The sequence below is a fragment of the Muscardinus avellanarius genome (genome assembly GCF_963383645.1).
Source record: "Muscardinus avellanarius genome assembly, chromosome: 4".
Taxonomy (NCBI): Eukaryota; Metazoa; Chordata; class Mammalia; order Rodentia; family Gliridae; genus Muscardinus; species Muscardinus avellanarius.
Window position 1 is genome coordinate 48,456,994 of NC_137789.1, and position 18,887 is coordinate 48,475,880.

Sequence of the window (18,887 nt, forward strand, 5' to 3'; positions counted from 1 at the left end):
TTCCTTAGACACTCATGACCTCTATCTAATTATGTTTGAAAGCATCAGTAAAATGGTACAAATCAAAGTGGGGGTGAGTACCAAAAGCATATGTGCTTCAAGAGGAAAGTGGTTTCTAATTCATGAGATAAATTCCTAAACATGTAGAATTTGGGGTAATGGACAAGGCATCTTTTAAAGCAAAGTAAACAGAATAGAACTTTCTGTGCAAGTTTTTCTCATGTGTATTGCTACCTCCCTGGTTCCACAAAACAGGTCAGCCTTGACCACAACTTACCTATTCCACACGCTACTGTTCTCCCAGAACTCATAAATCATGTAGCGAGATTCATTTGAAAGCTTCTGTATAGAAATACTGAAGTAAAAAAAAATACACAATTAGCCACTGGAAATCAAAGAAGCAAACTAATTTTTCTAACCATCCTCTGTATGAGGTAGAAAACAATCTTATCCATTTGTAAGAGGCAAAACCTAAGCTGCCTGCAGGAAATCAAACAGGCTTGTCAAGAACTGATTTTCAATGTCTTTCTATGGCATAGATTTTTTTTTTTTTTTTTTTTTTTTTTTTTTTTTGGTGGTACTGGGGTTCCTGGAAGCCCTTCTATCTCCGGACTACACTCCCAGACCTATTTTTACATTTTTATTTGGAAACAGGGTCTCCTAAGCCAGCCCGCGCGGCTGGCTTCGAACCTGCGCGATCCTCCTGTCTCTGCCTCCCAAGCGCGGGGATTACAAGCGTGCGCCACCACGCCCGGCATAGATTTTTTTTTTAGTTGTCTGATTTGCCTTCATGAAGACAGTCTCGGTATATTGTAGGCATCATAAAAAACTTAAAAAATCTATTCTTTCATTCAAAAACATTGGATTGCCAGAGTTCATAAACCTATGAGTACATGCTACCTACCCTGTTCTCAAATGTAGCAATGCATCAGTCCTGTCAACCAGAAACTCTTGCCAAACCCTTAGCCCTTCCCTGCACCTGTACTGGCTGTACTGTTTGGTGTTCTGCTGTATATCTTTTGAGTCACCTGGACCACATTGCTGCTCTGCAGTTGAGTCCTAGTATGGCAATACCTAATAGTCTTCCCTCTTTTTCTTTTGTGTGTATGTATGTATGCATGTGCGCACACACCCACACACTACCACCACCACCACCACTTTATATCAGATTTGAGAGTCAGGATTCTGGCAACAAGAATCTTTGTCTTGTTTGCTCTTTTTTAAATTGTTTTTTCGGTTTGATGAAGACAAATTGGTTCCTTCGAGCTCCTTGGTGATCTTGAAGGTGGCTAAAAGCCTATTATAATAGGAAGAAAGAAAAGGCAGGTTGAGGTGTTTAAAACTGTAGTAGTGAGGAGCCAGTGAGGACTGGAGGAGGAGACTGCCACGGCTGGAGCTGTGCTTTAGATGATATGGCTGAGAGAAGTGTGTGTTTGAATGGAGGAGAGTCCTGAAAGCAGTGAGAGAATGAGAAGTGTAGGGAAAGAGCTCAGGTCAGAGATGATGAAGACCCAAATCAGTGTTAAGACAAACGAATGAAGTAAGGACATCTTTGTAAACTTAAGAAAGATGGGAGATAAAAATAGAGGCCTCTAAGAACTTAATTCTGAAGGTATAGTTTGTCTAGCCTAATGTTTCACAATATTTAGATTAGAATCCAAACAAGGGATTAGGAAAAGTGTTTTGAGTTCATATGAAACAAAAAAACCAGTGAAATAATATAGATGTAGGATTTATTCAAGTGTGACCAGCAGGTGGCAGCAACTGCACACAGGGATTTAATTTCCCCTTTCGTTTGCTTGTAGAGTTTTTCATAAGTATTTATGGTTCATTAAGGTATGATGTAGCAAATATTGTTATTTAAACTTTAGATTTTTCTGAGGGGAGGTTTAATATAGGATCATAAAACTGAATACAAAATGGAATTCATGATTTTCTCATCCCAGGAATTCATGGATGAGCTTTGGGGAGATTTTTCAAAATCTCAGAAATGATCTACAAATTAATATACATATGTGCTTTTTCCTGGCGAGAGAATTTGTAACTTCCACCTTAATCTTAAAGAAGTTTTTAATTTCCAAATGTTACCTAACACGCTATTTGACAAATTTCAATCCAGGTCTGTTTTCTTTAGGACAAAGTTTAAAATACAAGGCCTAGGATTTCAGAATCTTCACCAACTGCCTCTTGAAAACTAATTAATCTGAATTACTTATTACATTAAAAACCCATTTATCATACTCTAAGCCTTTAATTTTCTGGACTAGCCACAAGACCATAAAACATTCACAAAATTTTAGAATGATGCTCACGTTTTTGAAGAATTAAATATGATATGATAGGGTTTAAATAATGGCAAACAGAACTCCTCCTCTTAATTAGCTCTGTCACACTGGGCCCCTTACTCAACCTCAATTTCTTCTTCGGTGAAATGGTGACAATAGTACCTCAAGGGCTGGACAGGACCTTCCCTAACCCCTTGTTTTCCTCTTTTTCCTGTGTTTTCCCTACCTGAACTCACAAGGGCCTAGTCATTGAAGAAAAAACACAAGAAGAGGGATGTCCCCCACATTTTTCCACACACAGACCTGTCACCAGTTACTTTATCATTATAAATACTATTAGTGATAAATGGTTAGTGGTCCCACACACCCCCATTTGTTCTTAAGGATGGCTCAGGATTGCTTGTTATAATATAGTTCACATACTGTCTCCTAGACCATGGACATGAGGTTTTGGACACATTTAAGTTTTAGAATTTTATAGCTGAGAGTGATTTTGGAAGTTACTTTATTCTCTTTAACAGCTGTAAAATTTTAGGACAAGGGCATGGCTTTTTTGGTGGTCATTGTAAATTTACATCATATTGGGGTACAGATATCAGGAAAATACATGCACAAAACTCCTGTTGCCCTCTCCAACAGGTTCCACTCCGTCCCTCACTGTTACCCTACGAGTCTTTGAGATTGGAATTGGCAATTCTGTACACATTCATAGCATTAATCCTACTAATGCATTTTTTATGACTCTACCCCCCCTTCCCCAATTCCTCTCAGATACTTCCCTAGGGTCTCTGCTCATCTATCTGATGTTGTCTTTATTTATAAATATCTTTCTAGCTTCCACATATAAGAGAGAAGATAGATACATCTGCTTGTTCTTTGGATCTAGCTATAATCATTTGATGTAATATTAATATTCTAGAGTTCCATCTATTTTTCTGCAAACAGTGTGATTTTGTTCTTCTTTGTAGCTTTAGTTCTCTACCTTCACAAATGAGTATCATATTTTCCTCAATAGATCCTAAGATTCTAGAGAGCAGAAACTATTCTCTCTTGCTCTGTTGTTTAGTTCTGAGAACACACTGTGTACCATGTTTATTCACCTGATATCCCTTGCCCCATGGTAAATAGGGATTAACCAGCTTTGGTGATTACAAAATCAATGAAGAACAGCATCAAACGTGTGTGTGTGTGTGTGTGTGTGTGTGTGTGTGATATACATTGGTCCATACAAATGATAATAAGCATGAGAACTTGAGTTTTACTAATGTAATTCTTTAAAAAGTCAATTGACAGCTGGGCATGGTGGCACAGACTTGTAATCCCTACGCTTGGGAGACTGAGACAGAAAAATCACACAGGTTCAAAACCAGTCTCAGTTACTTAGTGAGGCTCTCAGCAGTTTGGTGAGACCCTGTTTCCATATAAAATATAAAATAGGTCTGGGAGTATAGCCCGGAGGTAGAAAGCCCCTGGGTTCTATTCCCAGTACTACCAAAAACAAACAAACAAAAAAACCTCAATTGGCTGACTGACTCCTATGACAAAGCCTTTATAGGTCTTCAAACTTCCAGGTCTCCTAATCAAATACTTAAAGGGCATAAAGACTAATTCATTTGCCTGAAATATAAATTAGAAAAGGAGACCTTGGTGAAGTATTGCTTATTTTACCCCTGGCTAAATGCAGAAAGTCCAGGAATCTCTAATACAACCATGGCCCAACACTGTCAAGGGTTAAACAAGGAATTTAGAAGCAGATACACTTGCGCATGTTGTTTCACCCACCTGAGCCTGTTTCCCTCTAAGTTGGGTGTAGTACATACCTTTGATGATTGCTGTGAAGACTAAAGAAGTAAATGGATGTAAAATGCCCAGTCTTGTAAACCTTCAGTAATTTCAATTATATGTATATATATATATATATATATATATATATATATATATATATATATATATGTCTAACCATAGTCAGGCTAAGTTAAAAATTATGCGGGAAGAGACGGCAAAACCCTGATAAGTCAGAGGTTTCTGGATGAGCCGAGCATTAGGTTGTCATGCTGGGTGCACAGAAGCACTATTGGTGCCATTCCAGGATTCATCAGTTGGTACAGGTAGAGATCCCGACTTGATTAGTTGGTAGAGCTAAAAACATGAACTCCGATGGGCACACTGGCCCAAGGTCTGCTCCACATACATTCCATCTGTGTGTGGTTACTCTCTGGTGCTCATTCCGTCTGACAGTCTACACTTTGGTAGTTCCAGGACATGAAAAAGTAGCTGAAGAATCAGCACTAAGAAGTGACTGAAGAACCATTAAGAAACAAGCCAGTTTTACAAAGAAAAAGAAAAGGCTTAGCCTCCCAATTCATCTTGCAGGAAAAGGATGTGTCTCTCCCTCCACTTCACAGCAGGAGGAGATGGAGCCATTTCTCCTGATTGTGGAGAGAGGAGAGTCTGCAGCAGGCAGCAGAAATCCCTCCCCCTGCCCCCTGCCTGCTGTCTGTGTCCCTCTCTCCCTGGGGCTGCTGTAGTGGCTCCAGGTCATGTTCTTAACACTCATTAAAGTAAGAGCCTCTGAACCTTAAAAAATAAGCTTTTGTTCCCATTTTATAAACATAAAACACCTGATCAATCCCTGTAGATTGCGATAGACTGAAGCAGAGTTTCTCTTCTTTCTATATCCACAAACCCAAGAAGAATTTACTGAGTTCTGTTTTCTACAGCTTAAACTGTTGGAAGGTGTATGTAGGCACGTTTTTCATTTTCTAAATGTTCTAAATAGCTTGGTGGTTTGGAAAAGACTCTTAGTGGCTCTTAGCCTCAGTTTCTTCTCCAGGATCCGAGATAAAGGCCACTATTGCATTTATGATTGCCTTTAAAAACTATGTATAATCCTACTTTGGCAAATCTCTCTGAAGTTACTTATCTAAAAGTACTAAATAAGCTGAGCATTGTGGCACAAGCTTGTAATCCCAGTTTTTGGGAGGCCGAGACAAAAGTATCCTGGGTTTTCAGCCTGCCTCAGTAACTTAGGGAGGCTTTCTGCAACTTAGTGAAACCCTGTTTCAAAATAAAAAATAAAATAGGGCTGGAGGTACAGCTTAGAGATAGAATGCCCCGGGTTTAATTTTCAATCATACACACACATCATAAATAAATAAAAACACAAAAATGAGGTTTTGATGTATTCCCTCTGAGCCTGATGTGAAACAGACTAATACACTAATGGAAGCTCACTACTTCCTGTGTTCCTGTACATGTTCAAAGGTACCACTGGGAAACTACGGGCTGTTGATGGTGCTCATGCTCTAAAGAGAAGATAAGCCCAGAAGCGACAGTCATTGACAGAACGGCCCAGCTGGGCTTCATGGTCTACAGTGGAGAGAGGCATTTTGCTGAGTCCTTTACATGGACTAGCTCTGTTATACTCACAACTCTCCCCTGAGGTTCTTATTGTGGAAACAGGCGGAGAGGCAGTAAAGATCATTTCCCAAATCATAAAACTAGTGTAATCATTTGTTTGTTTGCTTATATTGGTACTGGGGATTGAACCCAGGGGAATTGTACTTATGAGCTACTTCCTCAGGCCTTTTTATTTTTTATTTTGGTACAGGGTCCCACTAATTTTCTGATGATGGCTTTGAACTTGTGACTTTCTTATCTCAACCTCCCAAGTACTAGGATTATAGGCGTGTACCACCATGCCCAGCTGCATGCCTATGTTTAATTCCAGAGCCAAATTTCTTAACTAGAAAAGTATTCTGCTATAGTATGAATAAAATATAATTAATTAGCTGGGCATGGTGGCACACTTGTAATCCTAGTATCTGGAAGGCTGAGAAAGGAGGATCATGGTTCATGGACAGCCTCAGCTACTTAGTGAGGCCCTTTGTGACTCAGTGAGACCCTGTTTCAAAATAAAGAATTAAAAAATAGTGCTGGGGGTGTGGCTCAGAGGTAGAATGCCCCTGGGTTCCATCCCCAGTACAGCAAAAAAAAAAAAAAATTATGTATATATGAAAACAGATCCAAGTTCTCAGAGACATAAAATATGTGTTTATGTGCACACACACAGATTCACACACGCATAAACACACATTTGCTAAGGAGCTTTCCCAGAGCAATAGTAGAAGAGCATTAGGAAAGGTGGTTTAACAAGCTCACAAGGAAGGGGTAGAGTTGGTTGAGGAAGTTTTCTGGATGCTGGCAAGTTTGAGGATGGGCTCTGGACTTGAGGCAGAACATGGGGTGGCAGCTCATCGCACATTTGGGAAAGGGAAAGTGGCCAATTCTAAGGTACAGTGAAAATGGACAGTTATGCTGGAAAGTCTATAGATAGCTGTGCATAGGTAAGGTAGTGTTATAGCTAAGGGGATCAAATGATAACAGTGATGGGGATTCCTGAATCTGCTGGCAGTGCAAACCTAAGTTCAGGACATACACCTAGTATTTGATAGGATACTTCTAGAGAGTCACTACAGGTTCCTGATTAAGAGAAGTTTATAACTTCCTAGAAAATTGTTCTAGTAGTTGAAAGCAGAGTAGAAAATTGAAAGATAAGGAATAGTCTATTTTAGTAGACTCAGATAGTAGAAGTCTAAATGGAGAAGTAGCCAAGGAAGCAGGAAAGAGCTGCTGCTGCTCTTCTATGGAATAATGAGAAGCACTCTGGCATTCTCCCACAGCCTGTTTGTCTCGTTGAGGGCTTCAGGACTTCAGAGACCTTCTCGATTTCATAGTGGTAGAAATAATGATTAGACCCCAGAGCATGCTGAAATCAAGGCTAGATGCCCCAGAGCGAAGGCCTCATCTGCAAAGAGGATTTTAAATGAATGCTGGCTACCTGGTTGGTGTCAAGGGGGGATATTTCAATCAATTTGGAACTCCTCATTCAAATTGTTCTCCATCTTATTTCCCTCGGTTCCCCTAATGATTAAATCAAGTTAGAGTTCAAAGATCAAAAAGAACACATTCAGTAAAACTCTGCAAAGGGCTTCCCCCAGAGGGCTTGATGCTCAGCATAATTGAAAGTGAGGATTCCAAATGCCTGTCTTCTTGACTCCCACCTTCATGGAGATTGGGGAGTGTCTCCCTGGCCAGGGCTGGCGAAAGCCTAGCAACAGGTGCTCACCGCAGGCAGCCGCTTTGGGCGGAGGCGCTCTCCACGTAGTGTTTCAGAGCAAGCTGGAATTCTTCCAGATCCTCTTCTATCACAGACATCTGGCGCTGCACAAGCATGATGTGCTGCCGGGGGAAAGGGCGAGGTTACTGTGTTGGCTTTCACAGAGCCTCCTGTAAGTTAACCCCACTGCCTATCCCATCTCTCCTCCAAAAGCAAGCAATTGGCACCCAAAGTGTGACCAAGGAAGGGAGGGCATGACCATTTCAAATATAAAACTATACACAGTTTATAATCAAAATGGGCTATTTTTCTTGCTTCTAAGTCACAGAAGCTAAGCATGTCCTTTACAATGATGCATTTTCCTTTTAAAAGCAGCAATTCAATGACAGTCACAGGAAGGTTTTGAAATTACATTTATATCAGAATCTCTGGGAATGGGGCCTAGGCACTGATATTGTTATAAACCTTCCTAAGTAAATGTATGACATGTAATCACTGCCCCAGAGTCACAAAAATTGAAAGAGAAGCTATACTATGCACTGGGCAGTTCCAGCTTGGATATTTTGTGATATTAACCATATTGTGACAATCATTACAAATAATCAAATTTCAAAAAATATGTGTTTGCTGATCATTTCCACTGGTGTATTAACTTTTACAGGCTTCCCAATCATATTATCCACTTAGAATAGGCAGGCCCTGTTCAAAATGCCAGTGCATTAGGTGGAGCCCTGTTAATGGATTGTGCTGGGTTGGTTGCCAAATGCTTCTGTTAATATCCTGTTACCGTTATACAGATTGGACTTTGAAGACTTCCCTAAACAACTGCCTACAGGATTCTCATGAGTTTTTTTTTTTTTTTTTGGAGGGGTATACTCAGAATTGATTTTAGAAGCATTCTACCTGAGAGCGACACCCCTAGTTCTTTTAAATTTTTAAGAAAAACTTTGAAACATGTTCTTGCTAAGTGGCTGAGGCTAAGCACAAATCTGTGATCCTTCTGTCTCAGCCTCCCGAGTACTGGGGTCCCAGGTGTGCACCACCACATCCCACTCATAAAATTTTAAATTCCAGCATTAGTTCTTTCTTCTTTTCCAAGAATTGAGTGGAAAATTCTAAAAGTCTAAATACATGTAAGTATTGGCATCAATCATAAAGTTGCAAAGCACAAAACACAAACATAACAACATAAAGATGACCTAGAATATATGGAAAATAACTTTCATAATATTACCAGTTATGTAACATAAGACATAGAACTAAACCTCTGACCTGTTTTCGATTCCAATGAATTTTCACTGTGTTAATAGCTATTATTTTCTGAGTTTCAATTACACTGTAGGCATGATATTAAGCACTAAATATAGTTAACAAATGTTTCTATTTTGTGAATAAATACTATATGCAGGGTTCTGACTATACAATGGTAGAGTAAGAATTCTCATCTTCATATGATTTAGTAAAAGAAATAAGGATAGAAAACTGTAATGACATTAGGTCTGGTTACTGGCAAATGAAACTGACTATATGCAAATTTATTAGAAATCTATAAATTTTTTTGAGATAACCATATTATCAAATCTCAATCTCAGTCTTATAATTCTTTGATTTTGGGGGCCTTAAAATTCTGTTTGGGTCCATAAATCCATATGAGCATGAATTAGGCCATGACTAGTGCACAGGTTTCCTTAGGTAGGCTAAAACTCTCCAATGGGCTGTTCTATAGGCCACAAAGGATAAAGGACCAAGAAGAATCTTTCAAAAGAGCAATGGGCTGCAGGGTTTCTCCCAGAATAGAGATCCAATGTATAATCAGAGAACTCCTTTACTGAAAAATACCTTCCCAGCATGAGTTTACTGTTAAAATCAAGGAGTGAATACTCTGTTTCTCATTCATCCTTTTCTAAATGGCCATCTTTACGCATTTATCTTGGCCCAGTTTTATCATGTTCCCTCTCTTTCTCCATTCTTTCTAGCTCCTGCTCTTTCTCTGAGAGATAACTAATCTTAAACTTCATTAATTTGTCAAAACTCAAAGGACTATAACTTGACATTATAAAGAATACTGAAATCTACAGATCCTAGATTTTGAGCCAGAAGCAGTAACTGTAGGAAACTTGGGATTCTCTCTCTTGGACGCCCGCACGTGCGTGCGTGTGTGCGTGCCTATGTGTTTGTTTGTTTATGCTCTATGTGTGGAAAGAAAGATTCCTCTCCTTTCTAGGTACATAGCTGGACTCTGTATAACATCTTCCCCTGCAAGTTGGGTATAATCAGTAAATGAGTTCTTACCAATAGTTATGACCAAAACTACATTTACTACTTTTGAACCAAACTTAAGAAAGGTTTGCACCTCCTACGCATTCTTTTTTGGTCTTCTTTTGGTAGGATGAAGGCCTACCTTAGGAAAAGGAGAGCCACAAATGAGAGGGCCTTGGGCCCCTGAGTCATTGTGTGGACTGTTTATTGGGTAAGGAACAAACCTTTATTGTGTCAGAACCACTCTCCATTTTTGATCCATTTATCTCTATGATCTACCTTGATAAATTCAACAATAGAAATGAGCTTTGTTTTATTTCCTCTCGGAATCAGGGATCAAGAATCAGAAGATGCAAGCCTAAAACACTTTGCTAAGGTTTTGTGGTGAATAATCATTCCCCTGTCCAACTCTTTCAGAAACCTGGTTTTAATATTAAGAACTAAGTATCTTGGAGTGGTGGCACATGCCTGTAGTCTCTGAATTTAGGAGGCTCAGACAGGAGGATTACAGGTTCAAAACTAACCTCAGTAATTTAGTGAGACCCTGTTTCATTAAAAAAAAGATAAAAAGGCCTGGAGGTATAGTGAGAAGGTAGATTTCTCTTGAGCTTCCCTAATAAGATTTGTTCCTACAGCCACCTACTTTACAGCATTCGTTCAGTCTAAAGGCCATTTTTATTTGATCCAATGGGATGAGCTGTAAAATTGACCAGAATCCTTTATTCCTGCCTGAACTCATTCTCTTTGAAAATTCTTTGTAGTTTGCTCCTCCCATCAAAACATAAATTCCATTTTCCTTCCCATTGGATCTGAGCTAACTGTCTAACTTGCTTTGGTTGATAGATTGTGGCAAAATGGACACTGTGCCATTTTCAAGTTCAGGGCACCAGAGGCCTATTAGTTTCCACTCTTTCTTTTGGATCCCTGAGATTGTCATGTGAACAAGACCTGCTGAAGCCGGGATCAGAAAATGTTCTCTGCAATGAAAAGACAGTAAATGTTCCAGGATTTGTATACTATGTAGTTCTGTTTGCGACTACTCAAATCTGCTGTAGTGTGAAAGCAGCCATAGGCAGTAAGTAAACACATGGTATAGCTATGTTCACGTACAACTTTATACACAAAAACAGGTAGCAAGCTGTTCTTTGCCAACCCCTGTTCCAGAAAATTATAGACCACAAAATGCTGAGCTGAGTCCCTAGACATGAGAAAGCTCAGTCAAGATCAGCAAAGCTGACATGAAGCTGACTTCAGGTACCTAAAGGAGGCCATCTGAGGCCATAAAACCACCTTTGATGGTCAAAAATAGTGTCCCCTGAAGGACTCATGCATTAAGCTCAGGGGTCATATAGTTAAATTTTGAGGATTATAATCTCATCAGTAATTTATCTAGGTGGTAACCTAGGCCTGTGACCTGTGGCTGGAGAAGGTAGGTCCTGGGGGCTGTGGCTTTAGGGATTTGCTTGTGTCTTTGAATCCTCTGGCTCGCTTACTTTCTCTCTCTACTTTTGGCTCCATGAGGTGAGGAGCAGAGCCCATATGCTCCCCCTTTCTCTGCCTCCCCCCAATTGTGCTCTGAGATCCAAATACACTGGCCTCATGTGGACTGAACCCTGAATAAAAAAAAATCATCAACAACAACAACAACAAAAACTGTAAGCAAATGAGAATGCTGTCCAAGACACCATCCCATTGATCCGAATCTAAATGTTCTACCTGCGAAATTGTGATTATTGTTTTAAGTCACTAAAGTTTGAGATGGGTTATAATGTAGCAATAACAAATTGATCCACTTGCTTATGTTTGTTTATTTATTTATTTATTTATTTATTTATTTATTTATTTATTTATTTGTTGGTGGTACTGGGGTTCCTGGAAACTCTTCTACATCTGGGCTACATTCCCAGACCCATTTTTTTATATTTTTATTTGGAAACAGGGGCTCTGAAGCCAGCAAGGCTGGCTTCGAACCTGCATGATCCTCCTGTTTCCGCCTCCCAAGCACGGGGATTACAAGCGTGCGCCACCACGCCCGGCTCCATTTGCTTATATACATCTATGAGAGTATATTTGGAAGAGTTCAGCACCTAGATTTTACTTTGCAACTCAAACAAGACATTTCTTTCCCCTCCTAGACATTGACACAGAGAAATTAATTAATGAAGTATAGACAATCTGCCAAAGTTTGACTATTCTGACAAGTACAGCTTTTTGGGTTGTGGGACACAAGGTTGGAAGTGTGGGAAAGTTCTACTGTCTTGCTGCTATTTCTATGTCTCTTTTGTCAAATACACAGTCTGAAAACTTATTGAAATCTGGTATTCTAGGTGTGAGTAGTTAACCCAGAGCATTCTTTCATAATAAGATATTCTTTCACGATGCTATATTTTTATTTCTCTGATATAGAAGGGGTAGTATGCCTTTTATCATTTACCTTATGAAAATTTGTTATAGTAAAACTATAGTGGAGTATTTGGAATTTCTTGAGTTGAAAAGTTCTATGTTAATATGAGGAATCAATTTGAGTTTACAGAATTGTTCTTGACATTGACATTAGGTCATGGTTCATCTGCTTGGTTTCTTGGGAACATTTCAGGAAATGTCAGCTTTTTTTTTTTTACTCTTACGAAATAAATGTATTTAAAATGCAACTTACTTTTTCGTGTTATCTGGCTGTACTTACTACATATACACTTGTGCTCTAACTATGTCTTCAGAGATCTTGTAGCCTTTCTTAAGTATTTTTTTAGTTGAAATTACTACATGTTAATTGAATTTAATTAACTATTTTAAATTATACAAAATCCTGACAGTCAACAATAGCACAGGGTACTCATAAGCAATAAAACTGGAGCTGATATTGCTACTTTATTAAAACTTATTGAAACTATTTATAATCATATATTGTTTGCAAGAAGAAAACTGTGTTATTTGTGAAGGCAAAAGAGTCTGCTGAGAAGGAATGTTCTGTCACCTAGGTGAAGACTCACAGCTTATCAAAGGGCTCAGGATAGCCAGCCTCTCTGTCCTGCCATCCTAGACTCACATGGATCCCTATTTAATCCCATACCAGTCTTGCAGAGAGATGCCAGAAAAGTTAGTGATTCTGTAGTCAGGCATGTGTTTAGGGGTAGAAGGGAAAGCACTATGGTAAGATACAGGGCCTGAGTTTGAACTCTGGCTCAGCCACTAATGCGAGGTGACCTAAACATGTCAGCCCTTCATTCTGGCCTGTGTTTATTCCTCTATAAATCGGAAGGTTGGACTAGAATGTCACTAGAGTCTCATCACCTCCAAAGTTCATTATCCTGTTAACTTAATATTGATTTAGATGTTGACATTATTACATATTATAGTTATAATTGAGTATATGTGATGTTATTGGAAATTATAAAGTTTCTGAGCAGTTGAGAAGTTTGTAACGCTCTTCTAAATAGCATCCATTTTTTATTTACATCACAATGAACTATATTATGATGTGAAGCTATAACACACCAATAAGTGTATAAAATTTTTATTTCAGAGCTGGATGCAGTGTTACATCCCTGTATTCCCAGCACTTGGGAGACCGAGATTAAAGGATCACAGGTTTAAGGCCAGCCTCAGCAACCTAGGGTGACCCTGTTTCAAAATAACAAATCAAATAGGGCTGAAGATGTTATCTCGAAGGCAGAATGCCCTTGGGTTCAATCTCTTAACAGCTATTGCAATGCAAGACAATGTTTTGATAGTCCCCAACAAATTGGTTGTCAATAGTTCCCCCAACACTTAAATGTGTGTGATGGAATTTATTTACTTCATACAATGTTAAGCATTGCTTTGATGAAGGTAATGAGGCAAGAAATCGATACTAGATTTGTAGACAAACTTCTTATTGTGTGATAAATAATTTTAGTGTATGTAACCACAATGGAAAAAGTTATTTTTTTAAAGCACAAGAATGTGCTCAGATTTTGTTTAAAATTATCATAACATTTTAAAAAGAAAATATCTCAAAATTGATCATCGTCATATTCCAAAAGTCTTTGGTAAGAGGTATCATGCAAGCCAACACATAACATCAGAAACAAGGATTCGGTGGATCGAGACAGTTGGCCAGAGCTGGGGCGTCTGTGTTGGCTGGAGTGGTTACTTTCAAAAATAACATTGACTTTTCATTGATTCATACTGGCTGCTAGTCCTTGACAGCCAGAAGACCATAAATAACCTGTAGATTTTCAACAAGTTATAAAATCATGGTTTTGGGCTTCAGATCTGGATTTATCCACTGTGTACATTTATTTCCTATTTGATTACAGCAAGAATAAAATTATGAATCATCAACATTGCCACCTATATGATATGCTTATTTGTAATAATCTGAAACATTTTACCTATGCTGTACTGTAGTGTTCTTTTAGGGTAATGTTAGAAAAATCTAATGTATTAATCGATATATCAATATTTTTTTCAAAATACCAACTTATTGTTTCTGGTATTTTCTTAAATATGTTACCGTAAAAATATTCCTTGGCTCCCATAATTATGTTGTGTATTCTTGCTATGAAAACCTATACTCTCATATTCTTTATAACATTTTATTAGTTTCTTATTTGATAGTTTACATTTCCTTTTAGTATGTTTTCTTGCCTATAACATTCACCAATTTATCTGTAGACTGTCTCAAAAGACCTGGAAGATAGTTGGTGGTGTAAGTTATTGGTGGAATAAAGAAATTAAAGATGCCTTTTTTTCCATATTGGGAATCAAGCCCAGGGTCTTACACATACTTTCTTTGTGAGCTATATCCCCACTTTCCACCCGCACTTTAAAAACTTTCTAAGATAGGGTCTCTTTAAGTTGCTGGGAGTTCAACTTAAATTTTTGATTACCTGCCTCAGTCTTCTAAGTAGCTGGGGTTACAGGCATGCACCACCTCACCCGGCTACTTTTTGTTTTTAACAATTGACTATTATTAAAACTCCTTTAAGCTGGGCGTGGTGGCGCATGCTTGTAATCCCCATACTTGGGAGGCTGAGACAGGAGGATCGCACAGGTTCGAAGCCAGCCTCAGCTACTTAGTGAGGCTCTCAGCAACTTAGTGAGACCCTGTTTCCAAATAAAGTATAAAATAGGTCTGGGAATTTAGCCTGGAGGTAGAAAGCTCCTGGGTTCCACCCTCAGTACCACCAAACAAAAACAAAAACAAAAACAAAGAAACAAACAAAAACTCCTTTAATAAATTTTATGTATTTATTCATTCCAAGAAGATTTGAAGTTGCCCTGAAAACTACAGGGCATTGTACAACTGTTAGGCATTCCTTTATCTATCTCCATCGTATCCTCTTCTTTCTACTTTTGAGAGAACAAGGGGTATAAGTTAAAACGAATTGGCTTCACTTTTGCTAGTTATGTGGCCTTGAACACATTACTTAATCTTCCTTAAGTCTTCTGATAGATGCAATTGAAATGGTGGCATATATAGCACCGAGTGGCAGGGAGGATTAGATAGAATAATGTATATAAAGATTTTGCCCATGACAGGTTTTCAATAAATGTCACTTTTCTTATTCTGAGCTGAGAGGGGAAAAAAAATGAGCTCAAAAAAGAAATCACAGCCTAGACTCATCATTATATAATGGCTCATTGCTCAGAAAACTAGATATGTCAGCTGCTGGAGTTCAGAACTTTTGTTGTGTGTCTAAACAAGCTTACCAAATAATCCGCCCTGTTCCCCTGGGAGAAAACGGTGGGTAGAAAATCGCACAGAACAATTCTGTTAGTTCACTACCTCACTAACAAAGAACAACTGTTTTTAGTGGCTCGAGATCAGTGTGTGACTGGTATTAAGTGTGGTATTGAACAAACTACTGAGATTTGGCTATAGTGTTCAACTTCTCAACACCTTAATTTCTTCACCTAGAAAATGAGGTTAACACTGATACCACCTCATTGGCTACTGTGAGGATTAAGTGAGCTACATGTGCATGTCTGGCATGACACTTGGCATATAGGAAAGGGTCAGTAAAGATGAAAAAACATGTAATATAAATTTATTCTTTGCTCTCAGATGTGAAAGTTGCTTTGTAAAATTCTCAAGCATTCACTAATGGAAAAGCAAAATATCCCTTGTTAGTCAATGAATTCTAAAACTGGTTTTAGGTACCTGGACAAATCATTGACCACTTAGTAAGATATAATTATGAATACTAGCTGTGAAATAACAGGGGGAAATGGTTTTGATCATTCTAAATATAAAAGATTTTCTTTCATTCTTTTTTTTTTTTTCATTGTGAAACTAGGGATTGAATTAAGCAGCATTCTACCTCCAAGCTACCCCACCCCCAACCCTTTTTATTTTTGATACAGGGTCTTGCTAGGTTGCTGAGAGTCTCATTACGTTTCAGAGACTGTCCTAGAATCTGCAATCCTCTTGTCTTAGCCTTCCATGTACTGAGATTCCAGGCATGTACCCACTATACCTGGCTATATATGAGATTTTATAGGGATTGATAGTAATGTGTCTACCACCACTAATGAAAAAATACAACATTTAATTATAGATATCTTATTGACAATTCTGATACAAAGAACCAGTTCAAACCATTACTATTTATTTATTGATTGATCCTGGGATCGAACCCAAGGTCATTCTACCTCCGAATTATACCTTCAGCCCTATTTTATTTTTATTTGGAAACAGGTTTATATAAGTCTCAATGAATTGCTGAGGCTGTCTTTGAATCTATGATTTTCCTGTCTCAGCCTCACAAGTACTAGGATTACAGGCATGTGCCACCATGCCTGGCTAAACCATTACTATGCATTTATTCCCAAAGAGCATAATTATTTTTACCTCTAGAACTGGTTAAGAATAGTTAAGGAATCTCCCTCCCAATATCAACAACTGAACCACTTTGTTTAGTTCTAATTTTAAAAGGTAATTTTTATGCATGACTGATTTAATAATGATGTATATCTTGATCTTTGAGAATTGGTAGTGACCTCTCCCACCAAGGTCAAGCAATAGAATGTGCCACCTTTAGCCAGGCGTGGTGGCGCACACTTGTAATCCCAGCATTCAGGAGGCTGAGACTGGAGGACTGCAGTTCGTGGACAGCCTCAGTTACTACTTAGTGAGGGCCTCTGCAACTCAGTGAGACCCAGTTTCAAAATAAATAATAAAAAATAGGGCTGAGGGTGCAGCTCGGAGGTAGAAAGACCCTGGGTTCTATCCCCAGTACCACACACACACAAAAAAGAGCGTCTGCCACTTTTCACAAAGCAATAGAATGTCTGACACCTTTCACAAACAACCATTAGATGACTTTTCTTTCATAGAGACAATAGTTTCACATAAATAAATTATATAAGAACAGACAATTGTCTCTCACAACATTAGAAAAGTTGTGTTCAGCCTTTAGATAATTGTCCTTCACAATGTTAGAAAAGTTGTGTTCAGCCTTTAGATAATTGTCCTTCACAATGTTAGAAAAGTTGTGTTCAGACTTCTTGGCTGGACTAGAGTTTAGCTCCCTGGAAACCTATGAGAGGATCACAGACACATTATCACAAAGTCGACAATCCCATGCCTGTGAGACTCCAAAGCAGGCCCTCCTTCCCTCTCCATTCACTTTCCCACTGAAACCAACCCCTTTAAAATTCAGACTCCTGATGAGCTAAAACAGACCTCATCCTTGTCTTAGAAGAAACACAAGGACTGAATACATGATGAAAAATATATCTTATATCAGGGAAAAGTATGCGTAGCTACAGGATTCTACTGGTAGCAGTAATTATTAAACTTTTCTGAGAATCGCCAAGGCTCCTTTTGCAGACTTCCTTTGTGTTCTGAGTTAGAACAGATGGGCAGGAGCCTGACCCGTGGGCGGGCACCACCTTCTTCCACCACATTCATAGTCGGAGCCTGTGGAACAAGTGCACGACACAGACACAAAAGAGTATCTTCTATCCCTGCTTTATGTAAATGTGAGTGATCCCTCAACATCTATAAAGCATGTAACATGTTTAAAGTATTAAGAAGAGCCAGGCGTGGTGATGCACACTTGTAATTCCAGTACTTGGGAGCTGAGATAAGAGGATTGCAAATTCTTGACCAGCCTCAGATACTTAGGCCCTCTGCAACTTAGTGAGACCCTGTTTCAAAATAAAGAATAAAAAGTAGGGTTGGGATGTAACTTGGAGTAGAATGCCTCTGGGTTCAATTTCCAGTACCACAGGATAAAAAAAAGTAGTAAGAAGAGAGTCATTTTCTGTAGGTCTTAAAATACAGTTTTCCACTAAATGTAAAGGAAGACACCAAATTTCCCAGAAGAGAAATATATTATAAATATTTGTATCAAAACTATGTGAGAAAATAAGTTTGTTCAGTTAGTCAATTTATTAGTTTCCTTTTGTTACAAGTTGGTCTGCCTTTGAGAATAAATTAGCCCATTTTCTTTTACTTTCCATAAAATGTCACTACTCTGGATAAACATTTTTTCTCTGGGCATATAAGCATTTGTTTTCCCCCAAACATCAACTTATTTTTTGAAAAATCTTTTTTTTTTCCTGAGTATTTAAAGGTCCTTGGCTTTGGGCTAAATGCTGGAAATACAATAATTAATAGGATCAGGTCTCAACTCAGCTATACTAAATATTCGACCTAGTGGAGTTTAAAAAATGTACTTATGATAAAATATGAACGTTATCTTTCCCTGTCATTCATAATCATTCAGTAATTAAATAAATTCTTGATTGACATATTAATAAAAATTTTCTTTTGCACCTATGGCATACCAAGTGCTTTCACAAGGACCCTTATGAAATGGATATTAAATTTCTACAAATCACAGTTTTTCATGCAAAACTAAATATGCCTATGCATTAGTTGATTTTTAAAATTTTCACTGAAATAATAATTAGCTTTTGAAGAAACTGAACCATGTCTTCAAAGTATATATTTCTAAAATTTTGACCTGGTAATGTACTTACAGATTTAGTATTCCCTTCAATAACTTCTTCTTCCAGTGGTTCAAGCTTGAGATCCTTCAGTTAGAGGAAGAAAAAGCAGGGGGGGGGGACTCAGAAATTAAACAATTAAAACATCATATGTTCATATGGTAGTTTTTTCATGGCTAATATTGAACCAAAAGAATCTCATTCTCTTAAAGGAGGTGAAACAATTCTAATTTTTTAAAAAGTTGAGCTGTTTCAATAAAGACTTGTACCCATCATCCAATTAT

General features: G+C 38.2%; 1 protein-coding gene across 1 annotated transcript in view; it reads right to left on the minus strand.

The window, feature by feature from the left end:
- NECAB1 (N-terminal EF-hand calcium binding protein 1) overlaps positions 1 to 18,887 on the minus strand; it is a gene marked incomplete at both ends in the record, with an annotated part of 166,946 nt that overhangs the window by 6,682 nt on the left and 141,377 nt on the right. The window contains 3 exons of the mRNA XM_080693743.1: positions 278 to 355; positions 7,414 to 7,526; positions 18,637 to 18,690. Of these exons, the coding sequence (XP_080549869.1) occupies positions 278 to 355; positions 7,414 to 7,526; positions 18,637 to 18,690 (245 nt within the window). The remainder of the gene's footprint in view (positions 1 to 277; positions 356 to 7,413; positions 7,527 to 18,636; positions 18,691 to 18,887) is intronic.